At 43.5% G+C, this 20,499-nt stretch overlaps 1 protein-coding gene across 1 annotated transcript in view; it reads right to left on the bottom strand.

Moving 5' to 3' along the window:
* Positions 1–20,499, bottom strand: part of gabra1 (gamma-aminobutyric acid type A receptor subunit alpha1) — a 39,878-nt gene that overhangs the window by 17,970 nt on the left and 1,409 nt on the right. The window contains exons 2-8 of the mRNA XM_083785173.1: positions 19,182–19,296; positions 14,192–14,304; positions 12,013–12,080; positions 9,081–9,301; positions 7,593–7,675; positions 3,741–3,884; positions 705–857 (exon numbers count right to left, since the gene is read on the bottom strand). Of these exons, the coding sequence (XP_083641299.1) occupies positions 705–857; positions 3,741–3,884; positions 7,593–7,675; positions 9,081–9,301; positions 12,013–12,080; positions 14,192–14,304; positions 19,182–19,261 (862 nt within the window). The 5' untranslated portion in view covers positions 19,262–19,296. The remainder of the gene's footprint in view (positions 1–704; positions 858–3,740; positions 3,885–7,592; positions 7,676–9,080; positions 9,302–12,012; positions 12,081–14,191; positions 14,305–19,181; positions 19,297–20,499) is intronic.

The raw sequence follows: 20,499 nt of genomic DNA, 5'->3' as shown, positions 1-20,499 counted from the left end.
ATCAAATTTTAATTACTTCCTGTGAACGAAAATGTGATGCGTGATGACATGTAGAGGTACACCATGAAGCTTGATTAAATTCACCTGTTTGATTCCCATATCTGCGCTTCCGTCCTAACACAGCTGCTACTGATTACAGAAATTCTCAGTTTTTTCAAGATGACATCCAGACAGTGTATTACTCGGTTTAAACTTCAGCAGCACACTAAAATATGTATCTGAAAACATTATAGGGGTGAATAATCCATGAGCTTTGCTGCCTGTCGTTCTGTGACTTTGTTTACAAACAGATCTGCATGTGTGTCACACACGCATCAGAGCTCCGTCCCATAGCCTGGAGGGATGAACATTCTGATTGGTTCAAAATCAGTGAGCTTGCCTTTTCAGGGTGAAACTTGAAATTAAAATGTTCATTGCACCACACCTTTAAACTTGCTTAGTTCACCACTGTTACCTTGCAATATTTATTACTAGCGAGAGCCAGCAAACAGATATTGACAGGGGTCGACTGACTCATGGTCTGAAATCTTGCAGTTTGTGACGCGTGTGTTGTTCTCCTTTCTTTCTTTTTTTCCCCTAACCCTCATTTTGCATTACTGGTGCTACGCAAAGCACTCGCTAGGATGAACCTGTGATAAATTGGTTCGTTCAAAAGTGCTTAGTGCAAAATCCCGAGTTGCGTTGACTAGACCGGTACGACTCACCGAACACAGTCCTGGCGGGAACAGACTCTCTGTTGAGCCAGAAGGAGACCTGGGAGAGGATGACGGTCATGATGCAGGGCAGGTAGGTCTGGATCACAAAGTAGCCGATCTTCCTCTTCAGGTGGAAGTGGGTGGTCATCACCACGTATTCTCCTGTGGCCAGCACACAACGGAGAGACAGTTAGCACAAGCGCAGGGATCCTGACAAAACGATGGTGTCGACTTATACAGTAAATCGCAGGAAAACTATTCCGACCCAGAGCACTGAGCACTCCAATGCAAATTTGACAGCAGTTCACCGACATTCTGGGCATTGTTATCGACCCGCACCAAATTTAAAGCCCTGTTAGGGCGTAAAAAAACTATGTATATAGATATACTGTATGGTGGCTTATCTATCTCAGTGGCAATTTACCTCCACAGTGTACTTTAAATGGTGCTTTTTGGACATACCATAACAAACCATAACAACATACAGTGGATGGGAAATCTATCTGTCGCTGGTCTGGAGTGCTTTTGCTGAAGGTTTATGGGTTTTCAGTCTGCCATTTTATTACAACAAAGATTTATTGGTGTTGTTATGAGAGCCATTCATCAACTAACTCGATAACCAAGCCTAACCCAATTCATCAATGCGTTCGGAGCCAGAGAGTGGGGGAGGGGAGAGGGAGGCGGAGACAGTGGGGAAGTAGTAGTTGTAACATCAATAGAAATTAATTAGGTTGTAATAAATAGGCAGCATTTATGTTTGAGGGAATCAATGCACTCTTAGTTGATAGGGACGCAAAATTAATTAAATTTGTTTTGATAAATCAATTTAGGCACTGAATCAGCTTATGGAATTGCACTTGCTACTGTATGTACTGGCACTTGGGAGCATGTTGCCAATAAAAAACCTTGTATTTGTGAGTGTGCGTGCATGCGCACACTCACAAATACACGCGCGTACGTGCGTGCGTGAGTGAGTGTAAATTTCAAGTATATCTTTTCTTGAGCTTGAGAACTTCAGCTAATGGCTAATGTCACCACAAATGGGACAAATTCCGTCACCATTTTTTCCCGGCATCAATAGCCAAGAGTGCAGGAGAGGAAAAAGGACCACTTGTAGTGGCCTGTAATAATAATAATAATAATAAACTTTATTTGTATAGCACTTTTCATACATAGAATGCAGCTCAAAGTGCTTCACAGGGCAGGACACAAAAATAAAATACAATAAAACACAAGTAGTTAAAATGATAGAACAATAGCAGAGAACAAAACCGAATATAAGAACATAAAATAAATAAAAACACATAAAATAAATAAAAATAAAAATAAAAAAAATAAAACTCAACTAAAAGCAAGGGTGAAGAGGTGAGTCTTGAGTTGAGATTTAAAAATGTCTACAGAGGGTGCGTGTCTGAGCTCGAATGGAAGTTTATTCCAGGCTGTTGGGCCATAGAAGCAAAAAGCTGCCTCACCGTACTTTTTTGTGCACATTCTTTTAGGCACTTCAAGTAGGCCAGCGTTGGAGGACCTGAGGGGGCGGCTAGGGACATATCTAGGTAGGCAGTCACGGAGGTACGGAGGTGCGAGACCATTGAGAGCTTTATAGACAAGTAACAGAATTTTAAAGTCAATCCTGAAAACAACCGGAAGCCAGTGCAGTGATGCCAAAACTGGAGTAATATGTTCTCTCATCTTAGTTCTAGTTAAAACTCTAGCTGCTGCATTTTGGACAAGTTGTAATCTGTCAGTCGTTTTCTTAGGGAGTCCTGAAAAGAGTGCATTGCAGTAGTCAAGCCGAGAAAAAACAAAGGCGTGGATTAGCGTTTTTGCATCGTCCAAGGACAAATAGGATCTGATCCGTGCAATATTTCTAAGGTGAAAAAAAGCAATCTTGGTAACATGATTAATGTGTGAATTAAAATTCAATTCAGAATCAATAATAACCCCCAGGTTCTTTACTGTACTGTTACTTTCTACAGTCAGGTTGCCAAGTCTGCTAATTATTGATTCTTTTTGCTCGCTAGAACCGATTATGAGAACTTCTGTCTTATCCTCATTTAGTTTGAGAAAGTTCTCACTCATCCAACATTTTATGCTGGACAGACAGGTCAACAGCGGGTCTAAAGCACAGGGATCGTCTGGGGCCACAGAAAGATATAGTTGGGTATCATCAGCATAGAAATGAAAATTGACTCCGTGATTGGTAATGAGTTCACCCAATGGCAGAATGTACAAGGAGAACAGCAGAGGACCAAGAATCGAGCCTTGTGGGACACCAGAACTGATGTCGTGTTTGTCTGAGTCAAACTCGGCTAGATTGACAAAGTAACTTCTGTTTGAAAGGTAGGAGGAGAACCAGGACAGGGCCGTACCAGACAGGCCTATCCAGTGCTCCAGACGCTGTATTAAAATTGAATGATCAATCGTGTCAAATGCAGCCGTTAAATCTAGCAGTAGGAGAACGGATACATGTTTCTTGTCAGCAGACACCCTAAGATCATTCATTACTTTTACAAGGGCAGTTTCTGTGCTATGATTTTTCCTAAAGCCAGATTGGAATTTGTTGTGCACATCATTGCTCTGTAGAAATACATCCAATTGATGAGAGATGCATTTCTCCAAAACCTTGCCCAGAAAGGGCAGATTCGAAATGGGATGATGATGAATCTGGGACATGTTAGTAAAAGCTGTAAGGCGCCTTTGACAATTTAGAAGAGATGTGATGCAGCTGTCCAAAAGTACAGCTGGAGTAAATTAGCTGCTAGTGGCTTTGTGTTCGTGCAGGCTGAGCAGTGATAGGCCGGATGCTGTCAACTGAGCGGACGACAGCTCTGTCCTCAGTTTTTGGCTCGAGGTGAGCAGGCGGGAAATGAGCAAATTTCTTCCGGAAAAGCTACAACATGTGTGCAGTCAGTGACTGTGCACAATTATGTGAACACTCTCTAATCAAGAGATTGATTGTCCGGACTGCTACTATTAGATCCAGTAGACACATCAGGGAAATTACAAAATTGCCAAGAAGATTAGGTCAGCCCTGAAACCTACCTGTGCTGGACTGGACCACGCCGGAATCCACATGTTGTCCCATGAGATCGTACTGGTTCAGTCTGGACCCGTCCTCGGCCACCACCACAGACTGGGCAGCGCCTCTGGTCCACACGTAAACAACCTCTGCACGGGTGTAGGCATCTGACAGGCGTAGATAAACAAACAGAGAATTTCGTTATTGTATACAATTATTGCACTTACTGTGTAGTTGCGTAGTCTCTGTGCTACCTTGTGGCAGACACTTTGATTTACATGAGATATCAGGGAAACGGCAAACCCTCAAGCCATATCTCATGTCACCTCATCTCTTTCTTTTGTCTCCTTCCATTATTGTATCTCATCTTATCCTGAGTCACTTCTTCTCGTCTTGTCGAATAATTATTTTGTGTTCTCCACTCATCTCTCCTCGGTTTTATTTTACTTCTTCCATTTTGTTCTCATCTGATCTCATCTCACCTCGTGTCATGGTCTACTCAATTCACAAATGATTGTGTTGTTTGTTTTGTAGCCAATTATTTTCTCCCAAATTTAGTCATTATGCCAATTGATTCCTTCCCACACACGTTTCTGTGCTGTCCCTGCTGTTGTATCCTCGCCTGGCAGCCCCCACCGGGAGGACGTAGAGCTTTCATCCTACTCCTCCCACCCACTGACAGGTGCCGCCCCCAGCTCGTAGGAGACAGTACATGCAGTGACCATATTATAGTGAGGGAGCTTAGGGCCATATTTTAGAGAAATGTGGAGACGGCTGACAAAAGCGCCACATTTTTTCAACATGCTCTCCATCCACACACATTTCATTTTGGAAGGGGGGGCCACGTCCAATTCAGTAGCTTAATGCCAGTTATCGCCAGTTATATGTGATCATACCATTCACGACCTACTGTGTATATGTAAGGCAACATTTTCAAAATGTCATATTAAGTAGCATACACGTGTCAAACTAGGGGGTTTTCATGATTCTGGATCCATTCCAAGCATTAGTTTTGCACGAAAAACACTCCTTGGGTTATATTCTGCCACAGCCAGTCCCAATTGTGCCCAAATGTGATGACCTCATTACATTTGTGTTGACGGCTATGGCTGTGTTTAGCCCAAGGATTGTTTTTCGTACAAAACTAATGCTTGCAATGGATTCCGAATCATGAAAACCCCCTATTTTGACACGTCACATGCTCAAGCATAATGTTTGATTGTTAATGGTATGGTCACATATAACTGGCGATATCTGGCATTAAGCTACTGAATTGGACGTGGCCCCCCTTCCAAAATGAAACGTATGGTGATGGAGAGCATGTGGAAAACAAATTGGCACTTGGATTCGAACCGACACAACCTCCACGGTGGTGGGCAGGGACTTTACCACGCGCCACCCGAGTGCCAATTCTCAACTCACCTTGTGATCTTTTGTCTCAGCTCATCTAGGCAAACCTCATTATCTCCTCTGATCCCATCTCAGACCACGTACTACCTCAAACCTCATATCTACAACAGGTATAGACCTAAACCATGACATGACTTTAAAACAGCATAGTCAGACAGTCCCTTCTCCCCAGCGACCGACCTGTCAAAACTGCAGCGTGACTGTAGCAGCACTGCAGAGGCAAGGATGGGTCGACTGCAGACTGCAGCATGAGGAGAAAGATTTACGCACCGAGGTCTGTTTAAGATGACGGGGTTGAAAGCCTGTTCTTAATATTCACGCTGTGCCGTTTATTTATTTATTTATTTAGACAGAACCGAGCAGACGCATTGCCCCTCTCTCTCTCTCTCTCTCTCTCTCTCTCTCTCTCTCTCTCTTTTCTCCTCCGTGTGTGTCTCCTTCTACTTCACTCTCCCTTAACGCCCTGTCCCCCACCCACTTCTCTCTCTAATTTCTCACAAAGCTCCCTCGCTCTCCTCCGCACCCCGTTCTGCCGTCTCAAGGATGATTTGGGGTCAGGCTATAGCTTGGCAGCGGCGAGCAGCTGGCTGGCGCAAAGCTCTGGAAATATGACAGAGAGAGAGAGCGCTAGGTCTGAGGTCTGTGCACCGCTGCGCGCCATGGCAGGGTCTTACAGGTCCAGGTGGAGACGAACGGGGGAGACTGGGGGGGGTGTGTCTAGGTGGGCCAGTGGCCAGTCAATCTAACACATTCTGACCTGGGATCAGATTCTATAAATGTCTTCTACATCCTGACAGTTTTCTGAAAAAGCTATGTTTCTATGTCAGTCGTTCTTCGATTTTTCAAAAATAGCAGACCTACAAGCTCGTAGCGCAACAGCGCGCTATGAGCTTGTAGATCTGCTATATATATATATATATTTTTTTTTGTGGCTTACGCCTTTTATTGGTTTTTTGAAGGGACAGACAGTAGGCTGACAGGAAACGGGAGAGAGATGGGGGGATGACATGCAGTAAAGGCCGTGTCGGGCTCGGGAGTCAAACCCGCGGCACACTGCGACTGGATTACCAGTCGGGTGCCCAGACGGTTACGCCACCGCCTGGGCCGATCTGCTATTTTTCAATAGCTAAAGCATAACATAATGCTAACACCAAAAGGGGTTCCCGCCCAAAATGGGCTAAGCTAAAAAGGGCGTGACCCAAAATAAATATTCAAAATGCATTATATTCAAAATAGAGTATTATATGAATTGTGGATCATGGTAAATTCAGGGGTTGACAGTTGGAGTACCATTAAAAACCTATAGGCACCTGAGGCAAAAAGAAAATCTAATTTGAATTATGCTTTAAGAAGCATGTAATGTGTCGAACTAGTTTTTCATGATTCTGCATCTGTTCCAAGCATTAGTTTTGCACGAAAAACTAACTCATTGGGCTAAATTAGGCCATAGCCACTAATGCTTGGAATGTTTGACACAGTTTGACACATGCTTCTTAAAGCAGAGATTTTGTTTTGCCTTCGGGTAGTCTCTGAGATTTTTGACATGGAGAGGATGACAGCTAACTTGAGAATGAAGAGAGAGTCTTTGGAAAAATGTTTATAGCAACAAGAGGGCTAGGAAGTATAGGAACCTGGATGGTTTTTCAAATACAGTATATATAAAATAAATGCTTGCACTTTGTGATGCTTAAACCTTTTATATGTATGTTTTTATATAATGTATGGGTGTGTATGTAAGCACATATCAGACATATATGTATATGTATACTATATATACATGCAAAGATCGCAAGATGGCAATTTTGGCAACATATACTGTGATGTCCTTTTGTTTGTTAGTTCTTTGTGTGTTTTTGTTTTGTTTTTGATTGTTCTTGAAAAATGAATACAATTTAAGTGGAGAAAAAAAAAAGATTTGTCTTATAGGTTTTTGAGTGGTGATGTGTGTGGCTGTGTCCTCCTGGGTCTGTCCCTGTGTTCCTGGGTCTGTCCCTGTGTCCCTGGCCAGGGAGGAGGTACAGTACAGTACAGTACAGTACAGTACAGTACAGTACAGTACAGTACAGTACAGTACAGTACAGTACAGTACAGTACAGTACAGTACAGTACAGTACAGCACCACTCACTTCAGACGGGTCTGATTTTTAATGGTACTTCAACTTTCACCCCCTGAATTTACCATGATCCACAATTTAAATATTATACTCTATTTTTAATATGTTATTTGGATGAACCTATAAGGATAATAAAATAAATTATAACTTTTGCGATTTCTTTTGGGTCAAATCTTAGATTGACTGGCCTACTGGGAGTGGGAGAACAGCTGTTACCAGGCTGTCAGCCCCTATCAGGGACTGGTACTGGGGTTGGGCTTCTAGTCGGTTCGCGTTGGCAAAAGTGTGGTCAAGGGACTGTGTGTGTGTGTGTGTGTGTGCCTGTGTCGTGCGTGCAAGCAGGACACTCACAGCTGCCAAACTTTAGTGGACATGCATGGGCATCCATGGGGAAGTCTTCCAGGTGCATGGGACACTCTGCCCTCACTGTCAGCCTGTGGAGAGAGAGAGAGAAGACAGATTCAATATGGAGACGGATGGAGAAATCAATGTAGTGTGGCAGAACCAAGGAGGCTTACACCATGGAGGGGGTGGTGTAGCTAATGGGGGGGTGGGGGGTTGACATAACAAGCCACTGAGACATAAAGCAACACATGGCGCCTTCTCTGCCAGCCTCTGATTTGTGCTTCTCCACCCCCTTCCCGCTCACTGTGAAAACCGGAGCGTCACACCGTCCATGACGCCCTAATCTCTTCGACCGGGCCCTCATCTCTCTCATCTGTGACAGCAAAACAGCCCCCTCCCCCCCAACAAACCTCCCTCCTCCACTGACAGAAATGATACAAAAAAAAGAATGAAAGAGGTTTTATAACCAGGCCCCCCTGTGCTCCAGCTCTTGCTGTGTAGTGAATATATGGGGCTTCGCTTCGCGTCATCTTAAGGCTCTTAGTATTTACGGCCTTCCAGAAGAACAGTACAGTACAAGCTCCACAGGGCCCAGGTACCACGTGCAGTCGTCCTCTCTCTCTTCAGCACCTCATCACAGTGCTGCCTACTGTCACAAACTGTCCCCATGGTGATCAATCATGACGGGGAGAACCGTTTTACTTTTCTGGAAAACTGATAACTTTGGTCGATCGGCACTGGAAAACATAAATAGTGCACGGTAAATTGTAAACTACTGGCAATCTGTAAAACCAAATGACAAATGGCTTTTATATGATAGGTACTGGCTTTTTTTCTTTCTTTATTGCACTCTCTTGGTTCTCCAACAGCCTCAATGCCACTAAAAACCAAGCTTGGACCTCCCTAAACAAATGATTCTGCTACTAGTCTGCTTTAAGCCTCCTAATTCCAACACTCTTTGCTAGTGAGTGACACCCACAGCCACAAGGGAGCAATCACAACCTCGCTGGCCTGGTAACCCCAAGATTATACTCTGTCACCACAATGTGGAATTCCCAGATCATTCCTAATCATCCATTAGGTTGTTGAATCACTGGTTTCTTTCAAAACTTTAAGCAAAAGGGTGCACAGCACATCGGTCCTTGTGAGGTGCCAGCCAATGGGAAAGATACTGAATGATTTTTTTTTACTGTAGCTGCCAATGCCACACTTTTATTGAGGACACAGATCATTGTGTCCTCAATAAAAGTGTGGCATTGGCAGCTACGAGTGTGTGGCTATTCTTTCAAAACTGGCCTGATTAAACATCAACAGACCAGAAGGGGAGGTCGTTTTAAATTCCATTCAAAAGGAGTCGTCATTTACTGCCGCTGGTTTTCCTTTTTTCCTTACAACATAAGGTTGTTTTTATTTGTTGATGATGTATCATATACTATGTTGATGAATTGAATACATAGGACCGCGGATAGAAGATCCATCGGCGAGGCAGTATACCTCATGGTGTAGAGCAGCGTGCCTTCCTCTGTGATGCGTAGCAGCTTGTTAGGCATGGTCATGTTGTGGGCCACGGACTTCTTGCCATTGTGGAAGAAGGTGTCCGGTGTCCAGATTTTGCTGGCCATCAGGTTGTTGAGACGCAGCACTGCCATGGGCCCCTTAAACTTTAGCCTCTCGTCCTTCCAGCTCTGTCTGAAGAACACGTCGATTGTGTACTCCTGTCGGGGTGAGGGAAGAGGGGCAGCGGAAAGAACAGACAGATGGGGAGAATAGTGACACACAGGGTGTGAGAGGCTAAAGGAAACGGCCGGTGTCAGAACTCTGATCCTTGGCAGCTGGTTATGTGCCATGGTCAGCCTGCATATAGCGGGAATGCTGAGTAAAGCCTGATTTATAATTCATCGTACTACTGAGCCACGCAGCGAAAAGAGCCGGCACGTGACTCAAAACGAGCTCGAATTGCACCGCGTTTTGAACTTGCTGATCGGCTATTTTCAGTGTGTGATGCCATCACGCGAGAGTATAACTTCAGCAAAGGGGAGAGAGGGAGTCAGAGGCAAACGGCCAGATGTCAGAACGTCCCATCCTTGCAGTTGGGTGTGAGATGCAAAAGGCAACGCCAGATGTCAGAGCTCCTTGCAGCTGGTTATCTGCCATAGAGTTAGCCTCGTGAGGATGCTGAGTAATGCAACCTCTTCTTCTAACTTATATATATACTATGTTGTTTTTTCTCTCTTGTCACTCTGGCTTCCATATGGTAGCGATGGCCTAGTTTCCATGCTGGTTACTGTCTACTCACATTAGGAGCATTGACAAAGGAACAGCTTTTCCAATGCAATGGAGGCTGTGAGTCTGTGTGTCATTGTGGGGGGAAAAAACACTTTACTATTAGACCGTGGTGATTTTCTATCTATGTTTCATAGCCAAATGCGGTTGTGGTTTTCATGTATTTATTTCCTAGATACAATTACACAGTTAATCTGTAAAAAAAAGTATTTATTTTTACAAATTGGGACATTTAATTAACAAATACCCCTGGAGAACTAATGGATGCCTGGTCACTTTGATTCGAAAGCTGAATGCCACAAATGATCATTGTTGCTTTTTATTTATTTTTAGGTATGAATCGGAGCTCAGTGATCTATACTGACAGTCTGACACAAAAGCAAAGCCCTGAGCATGATGGCGTCACTTGCTGAAAATATCATGTCTAACAACGTTGAAAGTCAGTGTGCGCTTGGAAACCAGTTCTTTGCAAAAAAGTAGGGGGACATTTCTTTTTGAAGCCCACTAATGATCGTCGCGGAGAACAGAGAAAATTACAGTCTGGTCTGTTATTTTATTTTTGCTTTATTCTTTTCCCTCTTTCGTTTCCTACCCACATGAGATAATTAGTGTGAACTGAAACAGAGCTTCAAGGTAGGCCTTATAGAATAACTGGAGTGGGAGTCAGAATTACCTAGTTAGAGAGAACTCTCTTTCCTCTTGGCTTAACGCAGCGGCAAAATTCTTCCAGGCCCCAATGCCAGCTGATGCAATTAACTGAGATTATGTCCGCACGGTCCAAATGCTTCAACTGAGAGCAGCGAGAGTCTCTCCTTCTTCTTTAAAACGTGGAGTGGCAGCGAAGCAATCACACTTTAGATAAATGGGTTCCTTACGTAAATGCACGGTGCAAAGATTAGAGCATTGATTCAGGACACATCTGTGTGAATAGCTCAGTCAGGCAATAAAATTATTTAAACAGGGCAATCAATTTTACCGCCGTCAATAGCCTTTCTTATTTTGATAATGCTAGTAATAGTATTTATTTTCCCAACAGTGATAATCATTCATGGCATAATGGCACTGATAATTAAATTTAAACAGGAGTCAAGATGAGTCCTTCTCTGTGTCCTTTTATTGTCACGGACCCCCCAACAAACAGGGGTTTATATACACCTCCCACACGTAAGATGTTTTGTATCAATCTGGGACCCTGTGGTATTGATTTCAGATATGACCTTCACCTAACCTATAGGTCATAAACATTCCATGCAATTAGGGTTTTCAAAGGGGTACTGCTTAATTACCAAAAGGTGTGGACTGCAGACTTACAAAGAAAGGGTTTCCAAGGCACTCATCTTTGATGAAAATATTTGTAAGGTTTTCAATATATTTGCATACTAACAATATCTCTTCTCACTTAACAAGATTGCATTTGACTCGTATATCAGTGATGACTGCATGACAGTATGACTACGCCAATTGTTATGTGTCATATCACGGAAGCCGTAGACCACTGTGAAAGTGAAAGTAGGGTCTAGCCTATAAATATCTAACATATTGTTAGATATTTAGTTTGGGGTCCTCCCAAAAGAACTTGTCTAATAATGCTTGCTCAGCATGACAGACACACAGCTGCGGTATATCACAATTTATAATTACAATGTACAATTTAGGCATTTAGCAGACACTCGTAACCAGAGTGACTAGAATAGAATAGAAAATGGTAAACACACTCTCTAGCTCTCTCTACATGAAAATGTACTGCCTATGAAAGATCCAAACACTATTAACACAAACACCAGTCCACATGGTATGCGATTCACGGTCGGCGATAAATATCGACATCTGCATAATAGTCACGCGTGACCACATTTATGACTGTGAATGCCATTTATCTATGGCAGGGATTACCGGGCTATGGGGTATAAAGATAAAAGGGCAACAGCCATTCATCGCTTTTGACATTTTTATTTATACACGTAGAAAATTCATGGCATGAATAATCAAATGAATAAACATTTTGGCCGTTTAGCAAACACCACGGAGCCAAGTTATAGGGTTTGGAGAAAAAAGGGGGAGGCGAAGAGGAAAGGAGAGGAGAGGAGAGGAGGAGAAGGGGTGGGAGGGGGTGCCATTTAAAACGAGGCGAATTCAGGCTTACCATGTCGTGGTCTGAGACGGGCCCAATGCTCGTCACGAAAATGTCAGTCTTGACTTCGGTTACACGCTCTGTTGAAGCAGGAGATTGGCAGAGTGAGTGTCCGTCAGTGCGTCTCATTAGCACGTTAACTACCTGTTAATCCAAGACCACCTGGCTATAAAAGCCCCAGGTTCTATTCATACCGTTCGACGTTATGAAAATGATGCACGTGTGTGTGTGGGGCACGCTCACATGGACCAACGACTGTCGCTCGCGCAGCTGCACACTAAAGAAAACAATTTATTGCCTCTGTCAGAAGTCAATAGCGATTTATTCAGTGATTGTCAGCGTCACGACACGCTGCCCAATCTCGTAATCATGTGTCTTTATTGCAACTGAAGCTGTGCACCACCTACCAGTTACCATATCTACCATACATACCTACATGTCTACCTACGTACCGTACATACCTACCGTATATATACCTACCTACATATACCTACCTACCTACATACCTACCGTACATACATACCTACCTACCGTATACCTACATACCTACCTACCTACCTAACATTTCAGTAGACTCAACCACTGTAACGTGGTTGAGTGTCTTTACAGGTCTTTCTAAGAAATGTATTAGACTGCTGAGGGTTGATTCAGAACATTGCTGCTCGAGTCCTTACTAATGCCAAGAAAGTGGAGCATATCACTCCAGGTCTCAGATTGACTGGCTCCATGTCTGTTAAAGGCATGATTACAAAATACTGCTGTTGGTGTATAAAGCATTGAAACATTTCTGTTCTTCTGCTACTTTATAACTATCCAGACCTCGGTCTTGTGTGGGGCAGGTGTGCTTTATGTCCCCAGAGTCAAAACCAAACATTTCAACCAGCCGATTTCAATTTTATGCACCATATATCTGGAACAAACTCCCAGGGAACTGCAGGTCTGCTGCAACTTCCAGTTATTTTAAATCAAAGCTAATATTCTCCTGTGTGTTGCTGCCTTCTACTTCTTTATAATTTAAAAATTTTCAATTTAATTTTAATGTATTGTTAATTTCGAATCTATTACCTCTTTAATAACTATTTTAAGTGCATTCAAATCATTTTATAATGTGTTTGTTAATGCTCTTATTTTTTTGTGCCAATCATTTTAATTCCCACGATGTTGAACCGTGCTACAACTAAACGTTTCTTACCTCGCCATAGGTTCCCCAATCTATATGCGGTACTCATTTAAGTGTGTGGGGACTGGGAGTGGTTCTCTTTTGGGACTTTTGAGGCTGAAATGGTAGCAGTTTGATCCGTGAATGATTCCCATCCATAATTCAGTCCGTAATTCCTTTCCGTCTCGGGCTGCCCACCTGCAGGAGCTGCGCTGAAGCCCCCCCCCCTTTAAATATGTGTTAATTGAACTCATTTTACACTTAAATTAACTCTCATCTTTGCACTTACATTAACACTCATTTGCATTCGTTCGTGTCTGTTTGATGCCCGCTGTGTCCTTCACACACCGATACTCACACTACTTATTCTCTCTCTCTCTCTCTCTCTCTCTCTCTCTCTCTGTCTCTGTCTCTGTCTCTGTCTCTGTCTCACTCTACCTCTCTCTACTCCTCATACTCACACACTCTCTCTCTCTTCCTCCGTCTTTGTGTCTCTTCCTCATAATGGACCTCCATGTAATTGAGTGCGAGTGGGACACGTGCACACAATACAGCACAATGACATTTACTGTGTTATATTACAGAGCCGCTTCTATGGAGAATATCCACCCTTTTCACCCTCCCATAAATGAGCCGTCATTGTGAGGATGAACTCATCCACTTTCCAAATGGTGGCACACAAATACACATTTCTCCCTATTATTTAGTTGTGCAAGTATGCATATTATGCAAAGTGATTCAGAGAGGAGTCTGTGCAGGCAACTATATATACCGTGCCTTGAGCGAGTTTCCCAGTGTTGTTTAACCACATGAGCGTCCATAATCTGCATGCAATACATTTGGCAAGAATAGCAGATCTGCAAGGTCACAACGTGTTGCATTGTGATTGTGTTATGTGAACCTTGTGAGTGTTATGTTAATTTATCCATTTGCGACTGCAAAATACCAATATGTACCAATGCAACGAATTTAATTTAATTGAATTGAATTGAATTGACTTGACTTGACTTGACTTGACTTGACTTGACTTACCTCCGAGTCCTGGCCGGAGGCGGTTGTCGTACCCATCCAGGAGACTGTCTAAGATTTTGGTGAACACGGTTGTGTTATCTTTCTGCTCATCTGTCATGCCGTTCTGCCCAGCGCTGACAAAGCAAAGAGCACGACCACCGTCAAATTCATAGTGATAAAGACACGAACACATTCTAACATGATTATAATCGAACCTCAACATCTCCAGGTAAGGTCGACCTTGAAGGCTTGCACGCACGCGCGCGCACACACGCACGCACACACACACACGCACGCGCGCACACACCACGTCTGAGCTATACTACAAACTCCAAATAACCACCTTTGTGATATTAACAGGATTTCTACATGTGAACGTATAGTGGACATGACATACAGTATCGCCGATGATGAATGAATGTCGTTTTCCTGTGAAAAGTGGCTGATGGCGACAGATGTGTCGCCGCTGTGCTACAGTGCGCAGCATGTGGGAAGCAGGATTTGGATCTCCTGTTGCGATGAGAACATTTCTGGAGTGCTGGATGTTGCGGAAGGGGACATGATGCATAGAGCGGCCTGCTGGGCAAGCTCCTTTTTGATCATCGCCAATCAGCCGCCACACACATGCACCCACATACTGTACGCGCACACAGATAGCAGGCCGAGTGAGAAGCAGAAATGGCGATGCATTATTTAGTCCATAATGTGTTTTTTTAAACAGCGGAGAGGCCTCATTGAACGTGCTCTTTGAACAACATGAAACAAAATGCTTAGAGCGATGCCAAAACGCTCACAACCAGTAATTGCGTGGGCATGGTTTGTACCATTCCACTCATACATATTTCAACAAACTCATCATCAGCAATACTGATTATAATCATTGTTTGAATTTATATCAGGATTTATAAGGGGATATATTATCGTGGCATACTATTATGGCGAGTCTGCGTGTTTCTATGTGTGAGCGATTGTGTTGTGTTTGCGGAACGTACGCATGTTTGCCTATGTTTGTGTGTGCATTTGTACTTTGAATGATGTCCCTCATATATAATTGTACGCTCCAAGCAATCATATAACCGTGACTTCGTTTTAATTCTGACACTGGTTTGATTGCATGCTAAATAAATACACACTGGTGAATGTTTGTAAACCAGCTCTGCTCCTAAAAGGGTGCCAAGGTGAGAATATTAACTAAGCTATCCAAACTACAAGCTCACGAAAAGTGAAAGAATGTGCTGCATTGTGCGCTTTGGGCAATGTTTTTATTACAATTTTGGGACAATTTTAGACAATATACAACATGACAAGAATATAGCTGGTATGTCAGGTTGAAAGTGGTTATTGAGCAAAGACGGAAGTGGAGTGAAGGGGAAAGTAGATGGTTGGAGCGAGAAAGCAAAGACACACGTGAGAGAGAAGAGAAAGTGATAGTGTAAGGAGGGAGGGGGCGCAATGGGGGAAAGAAGAAAGGAATCAGAGAGAGAGTGAGGATGAAGGAACGGTGAAGATATTGAAGAGTGAAAGTGGAATAATGAGAGGAAAACTGGGAAATGTGGAAGATGAAGAAAAGAGAATGGGTGAAAGAGAAAGAAATTAAGGGGGAGGCAAGGAAAGACACGGAACAGAAATGGGGGAGCAGGGGGAGGCTGGACCATGGCCTAAACCACGATGGCAACGTCTGCAGCTTGCTTCAAATTAGCTCCTAATTGTCTCCATTCATTCCATCACACATGGATTAACGTTCTCTGTACCACAACGTTACCATAATTCACCAAAGTCTTCCAGTCTGCCAAAAGAACTAACACAATAGACACCGAAATGAGCTCTAAAACTCCATTTTGCTTCACGCGAGTCTGACATAGTATAATTTGGAGGTAATTGCCATGCCGTTCTCCAAAAACGAATTAATTATTATAATTAGTCTGCCTTGTTCTGGTTGAAGAGTCAAAACATACTTTAACCGAGATTATTTAAGAAACACAGGGACGTGTGTGGATTTTGTAGAGAGGGGGGGGGGTAGTTAGTAGTCATGGCAACGATAGACGGTATACAGTATAAGAGAGATAGGAAGGGGATGGCGTGATATGAGAAAAGACAGGAATACACACAATGCTGACAAGCCAGGGGCGGCCTCCTCATGAAACATTGTAGTACACCATCCCCATCTACAGGTCATCGGAACAGCAACAGTGCTGCTCACTGCACCCGCTCTGCTTTCTCCCCTCTCTCTTTCTCTCCCTCCCTCCATAGTCTGTGAATAACTAATTACAGTATGAGGCCATTTCTGTCTTTGGCAACATATTATGGCAAATCACTAATTCTTCCTGATTGCTGTGCCCCTTTGAAATCCTCCAAGGTGTATGTGTGCGCACGCGTGCATGCATTTCTGTGTTTGGCTCCAAGAGTAGGGGATTATACAGTAAATCTTTTGTTGACAATTGCTCTGCTGGTTTTGGTGACAGTTATTCAGTAAAGTAATCAGTGAGGTTCTTCTTTTTTCCTCCAGTTGGGTGTGAAATATCCCCTAAGAGGGTTGTTCGACTATATAACATCAAACCCAGTAAATTAGACGGCAGTTCGCTAGTCCCATCCCTTCCCCCACAAAAATAAGTCAAAACAAAAATAAAGTAAAACAACATAGCTGATACCATGGCAACAGTATAGGAGATATAACAGCTAATTCAGATAGATGCCATCGCCTTGGGCAATGGACGTTATGGCAACCTGCCATCTGGGATCTGCGCACATGCACATCGTGACCGTGTCATGTAAACAGGTACAGTATAAGCGCGTGTCTCCACAGCACGTGTGCACTTGTCACCGAGAAGAAGGGCGAGCAGCCTGGACCATCTCCATAGATCACCGTTTGAGTCAACTCCAATGACAACTGCTGACAGTGGCGCTGAATTATTCAGCCTCAGAAAAGTCGTATCCGATCTCTTCCATGTTTCACGAGAGTAGTCACGATGCGTGAAAGGAGAGTCCCACATTATCTGCATGATGCATGCGTGCTCTCAGCAGGCGCTGCATTTGAGTTTCGCTGCATGTTGCAGGTTTGTTTAGCGCGTCGTGGTGAATGTTTGATTTGTTCCGTGCACTGATTTTCGGGGCGTGGTGGCAAAACTCTCCACATTAATCCCATGGAGAGGGACGTGGGATTATGATGTTGTGAGGTGTGCTGCACGTGAATGCATGCACGGATTAATGCTGTTGCAGTCACATGACGACCATGGGTCATATTGCTGTCATCTTTCATCCTGTCTCTCCCTCTCTCTCTCTCTCTCTCTCTCTCTCTCTCTCTCTCCCCCCTGTGCCTCTTTCTCTTCGTACAGTACGTCGCTGCTTGGATCACATCCAGGAGACCCTGTGCTGACATTGGGAAGTGTGACTCTCTACACTGTGGCTTACTATCCCCATGACGATTGTCAAACATCTGTGCCATAAACCATGTGGTTCTCAACCTTTTCAAGTCGTTACCCCCCAAAATAATCATATTTGAACTGCCCCACCACCACCACCACCCTGACAAGCACTTGGTATTGTAGGAAGCAATTTTGTTTGACTCAACAAACTAGTATAGTTTGTTGGTTACTTTTGATACAGCAATGTTTTTCCTTTCTGATGTATGGGTCTTAAAAGTCCTTACATAATTTTACAACAGTGTCACTTTAAACAACATAAACAACAGGGTCTTGGACACAATGTCGGCGCAGCCACAACCCGGACAACTTTAAACAACACCCGCAAGGCTGGCGAACCAAAAAGCAGCCGGTCGGCAGTAATATGCAGGATAATTGCTATTTTTGGTTCACAAACATCCCCCATCTTCTCTCTGTGTTGTACTTGTTAACTTCACATAGAGGGATGCAGGGATGCCCCAATTATAACCACAGTGTTTGAGTAAAGCGAGAACAAAGCAAAGAAAACTGTAATAAAAAACAATCTAGTCATCTGGCTTAAAGGTGTGATGATTACAAAACAAATAGGTTCTCCTCTGTGGGAAATGATTGATGCTCTCCCAGGTAGGTCCGCTAATTCAGCGCTTCTCAAAGTGGGGTCCGGGGACCCCCAGGGGTCATTGAAGGGGTTCCAGGGGGTACCCAGCCAAATTAGCATCAAAATCTGCGTAACCTGCACTTTAACCCTATTTTATACTTTGCGATGCGTTGGAAGCGTTTTAACAACAAAAACCTTCTCAAATGGGGGTGAATTTAGGGGTCCTTAATATAAAAAGATATGAAGAGGTAATCGATTGGCTGGGTTTCTTGGCTGTTTACTGTCATCCTCTTGGCTGACCAATCGACTGACCAACTGAACGACCAAGTGACTAACTTATTAACTCACAGAATCAGAATAAATGGACTGACCATGGCCGGCAGGTGTGTTAACCAGTTGGCCGCTGGCCCATGGCGATGAAGAATGGCCTCCCCCATGAAAAGATGACTGCGCTTTTCAAAATCTATTCTAATTCTGCTCCCTGTCTGGACTCTTGAGAGATTAATACGGTGGCTCCTCTGGAAGTAGACCACGGCGTGCATAACTGTGTTCCATCACCGAGCATCGCAGCAGTCTCTCATGGCCATATAGGCCATATTTAGACCTATACTGTAGCTTCACAGAGAGCCCCGCTGTGCGTCTGTCACCTACCCATCTGTGCATGTTACCGCGTATACATGATGGCTTGAACATGCATCAGCATAAATATGCATAACATAGGCTACATACACAAACCCGTGAAAGTAAACATTAGTATTTGTAACATGATTGGTACGATTAGTATCTGCAAATATTGACCATGACCTCCTTATAGCTATATTCTTATGAAACATACTGTGGAAAGTAGACCGTAAAATGATGGCGAACCAAATGGATGTTTATAGCACTGAGTTCGAGAACATATAAATGGAACCAAAAAGTGCCAATTTGGTTCCATTCATACACTGTTAGAGTTAAATGAACACTTGAGCTTTTACTATGTGCTATACAGCTGTATTTCAGAGTTTGCTCTTACCTTTTGCCACCAAGTACGATGTTGGCTGCCAGCAAGCAGGCCCCCAAACACAGCGAGACCACCCCGGCCCGTCCACACATGGTTGCACTATGAGGACCTTTCACTGCTGGAGGTTCTAAAGAGAGGGAACAAACGGAAACACTCTGAATTTTATGCTAGTGTTGGAAAGAAAATAAACTTTACATCACCATGACCCCAGAGCCTCCATTCAAGTTAAGCATCATATGCAATATGGTAACATGGAGGAGCAAGCTATATATAATTATGTAGGTCTTACACTGCAAAATCCAGGGTTTTTATACTCTCAGGATTTTAACATCCAGGATTTTGCCTTGTTGATCTGGCTGCTGCATATGTGGGATTCTTTTTGGGTTCCCATATACATGCATTACATGTATTCCCAAGAACCTAGATCTACTGCAAGGCTCATGAATCAAAGCAATTGGCCCTGCCATGCACAAGCACTGTAGTTGGGCTATCGCATGTCACCTGAAACAAACATGCAGCAGTCAAAACCTTCACATCATGTTTCATTTTGAATGATGTGTTGAGCCTATACACCCCACACCGAGGGAAGCACTGAGCATTACACCGAACACAGGGGCTGTATCCTCCGCCAGATACGTTATATCCGACTGCTGCAAAAGGGGGCTATAGGATATTGTAAGTAGAAGGTTTTAGATTACAGAAAGGCATCCTGCATGCTGTGCACATGTAACGATATCTTATATGGATGCAAAGTGTGAAGAAATGACAAGGAATCACAGCATCGACTGCACAAGACCGAGCATACATAAGCTTGTAGCACCTGTATACAGTATAGGCTTCACTCAGCCTGCAAAACACGACAGTACCGCAATATCAAGACAAATCCGCTTAAATGAGAGTGTCCGCGTCCTCCTCAATCACTACTACGCTATAATAGGCATGAGCACAAAGTATATATAGGCAATTTACTGCGCTATAGTGCAGCACAGGACACGGAACAAACATGTTAACCCGAATTCGGTGTCCATTTTTCATTCATGCAATCGACCAGAAATAATTATACTTGTGAACAGCAATCGAAAAACACTATTTCGTCAAAGACTGTATCAAGCAAAAACATACCCTGGGTTGTAGCAATAAAAATAATAATACGTCGCCTACTACTTGCTCGTGTTCTTCCAAGGTGCACTGTAACACGGCCGGGAGTCGAAGGGCATGCGATGCTCTATTAAATATTCCGTTTAGTTGACAGGGTTTTGATGGAGTGGAGACGACGACGAGATACACCAGAGCAAAATCCCGCAAAAGCCCCCAGGCACACTTTCTAAAA

This window comes from Protomyctophum parallelum (assembly GCF_964188405.1).
Source record: "Protomyctophum parallelum genome assembly, chromosome: 1".
NCBI lineage: Eukaryota > Metazoa > Chordata > Actinopteri > Myctophiformes > Myctophidae > Protomyctophum > Protomyctophum parallelum.
Note: the sequence above shows the minus strand (reverse complement) of the source record. Positions and strands in the feature narration are given on the sequence as shown.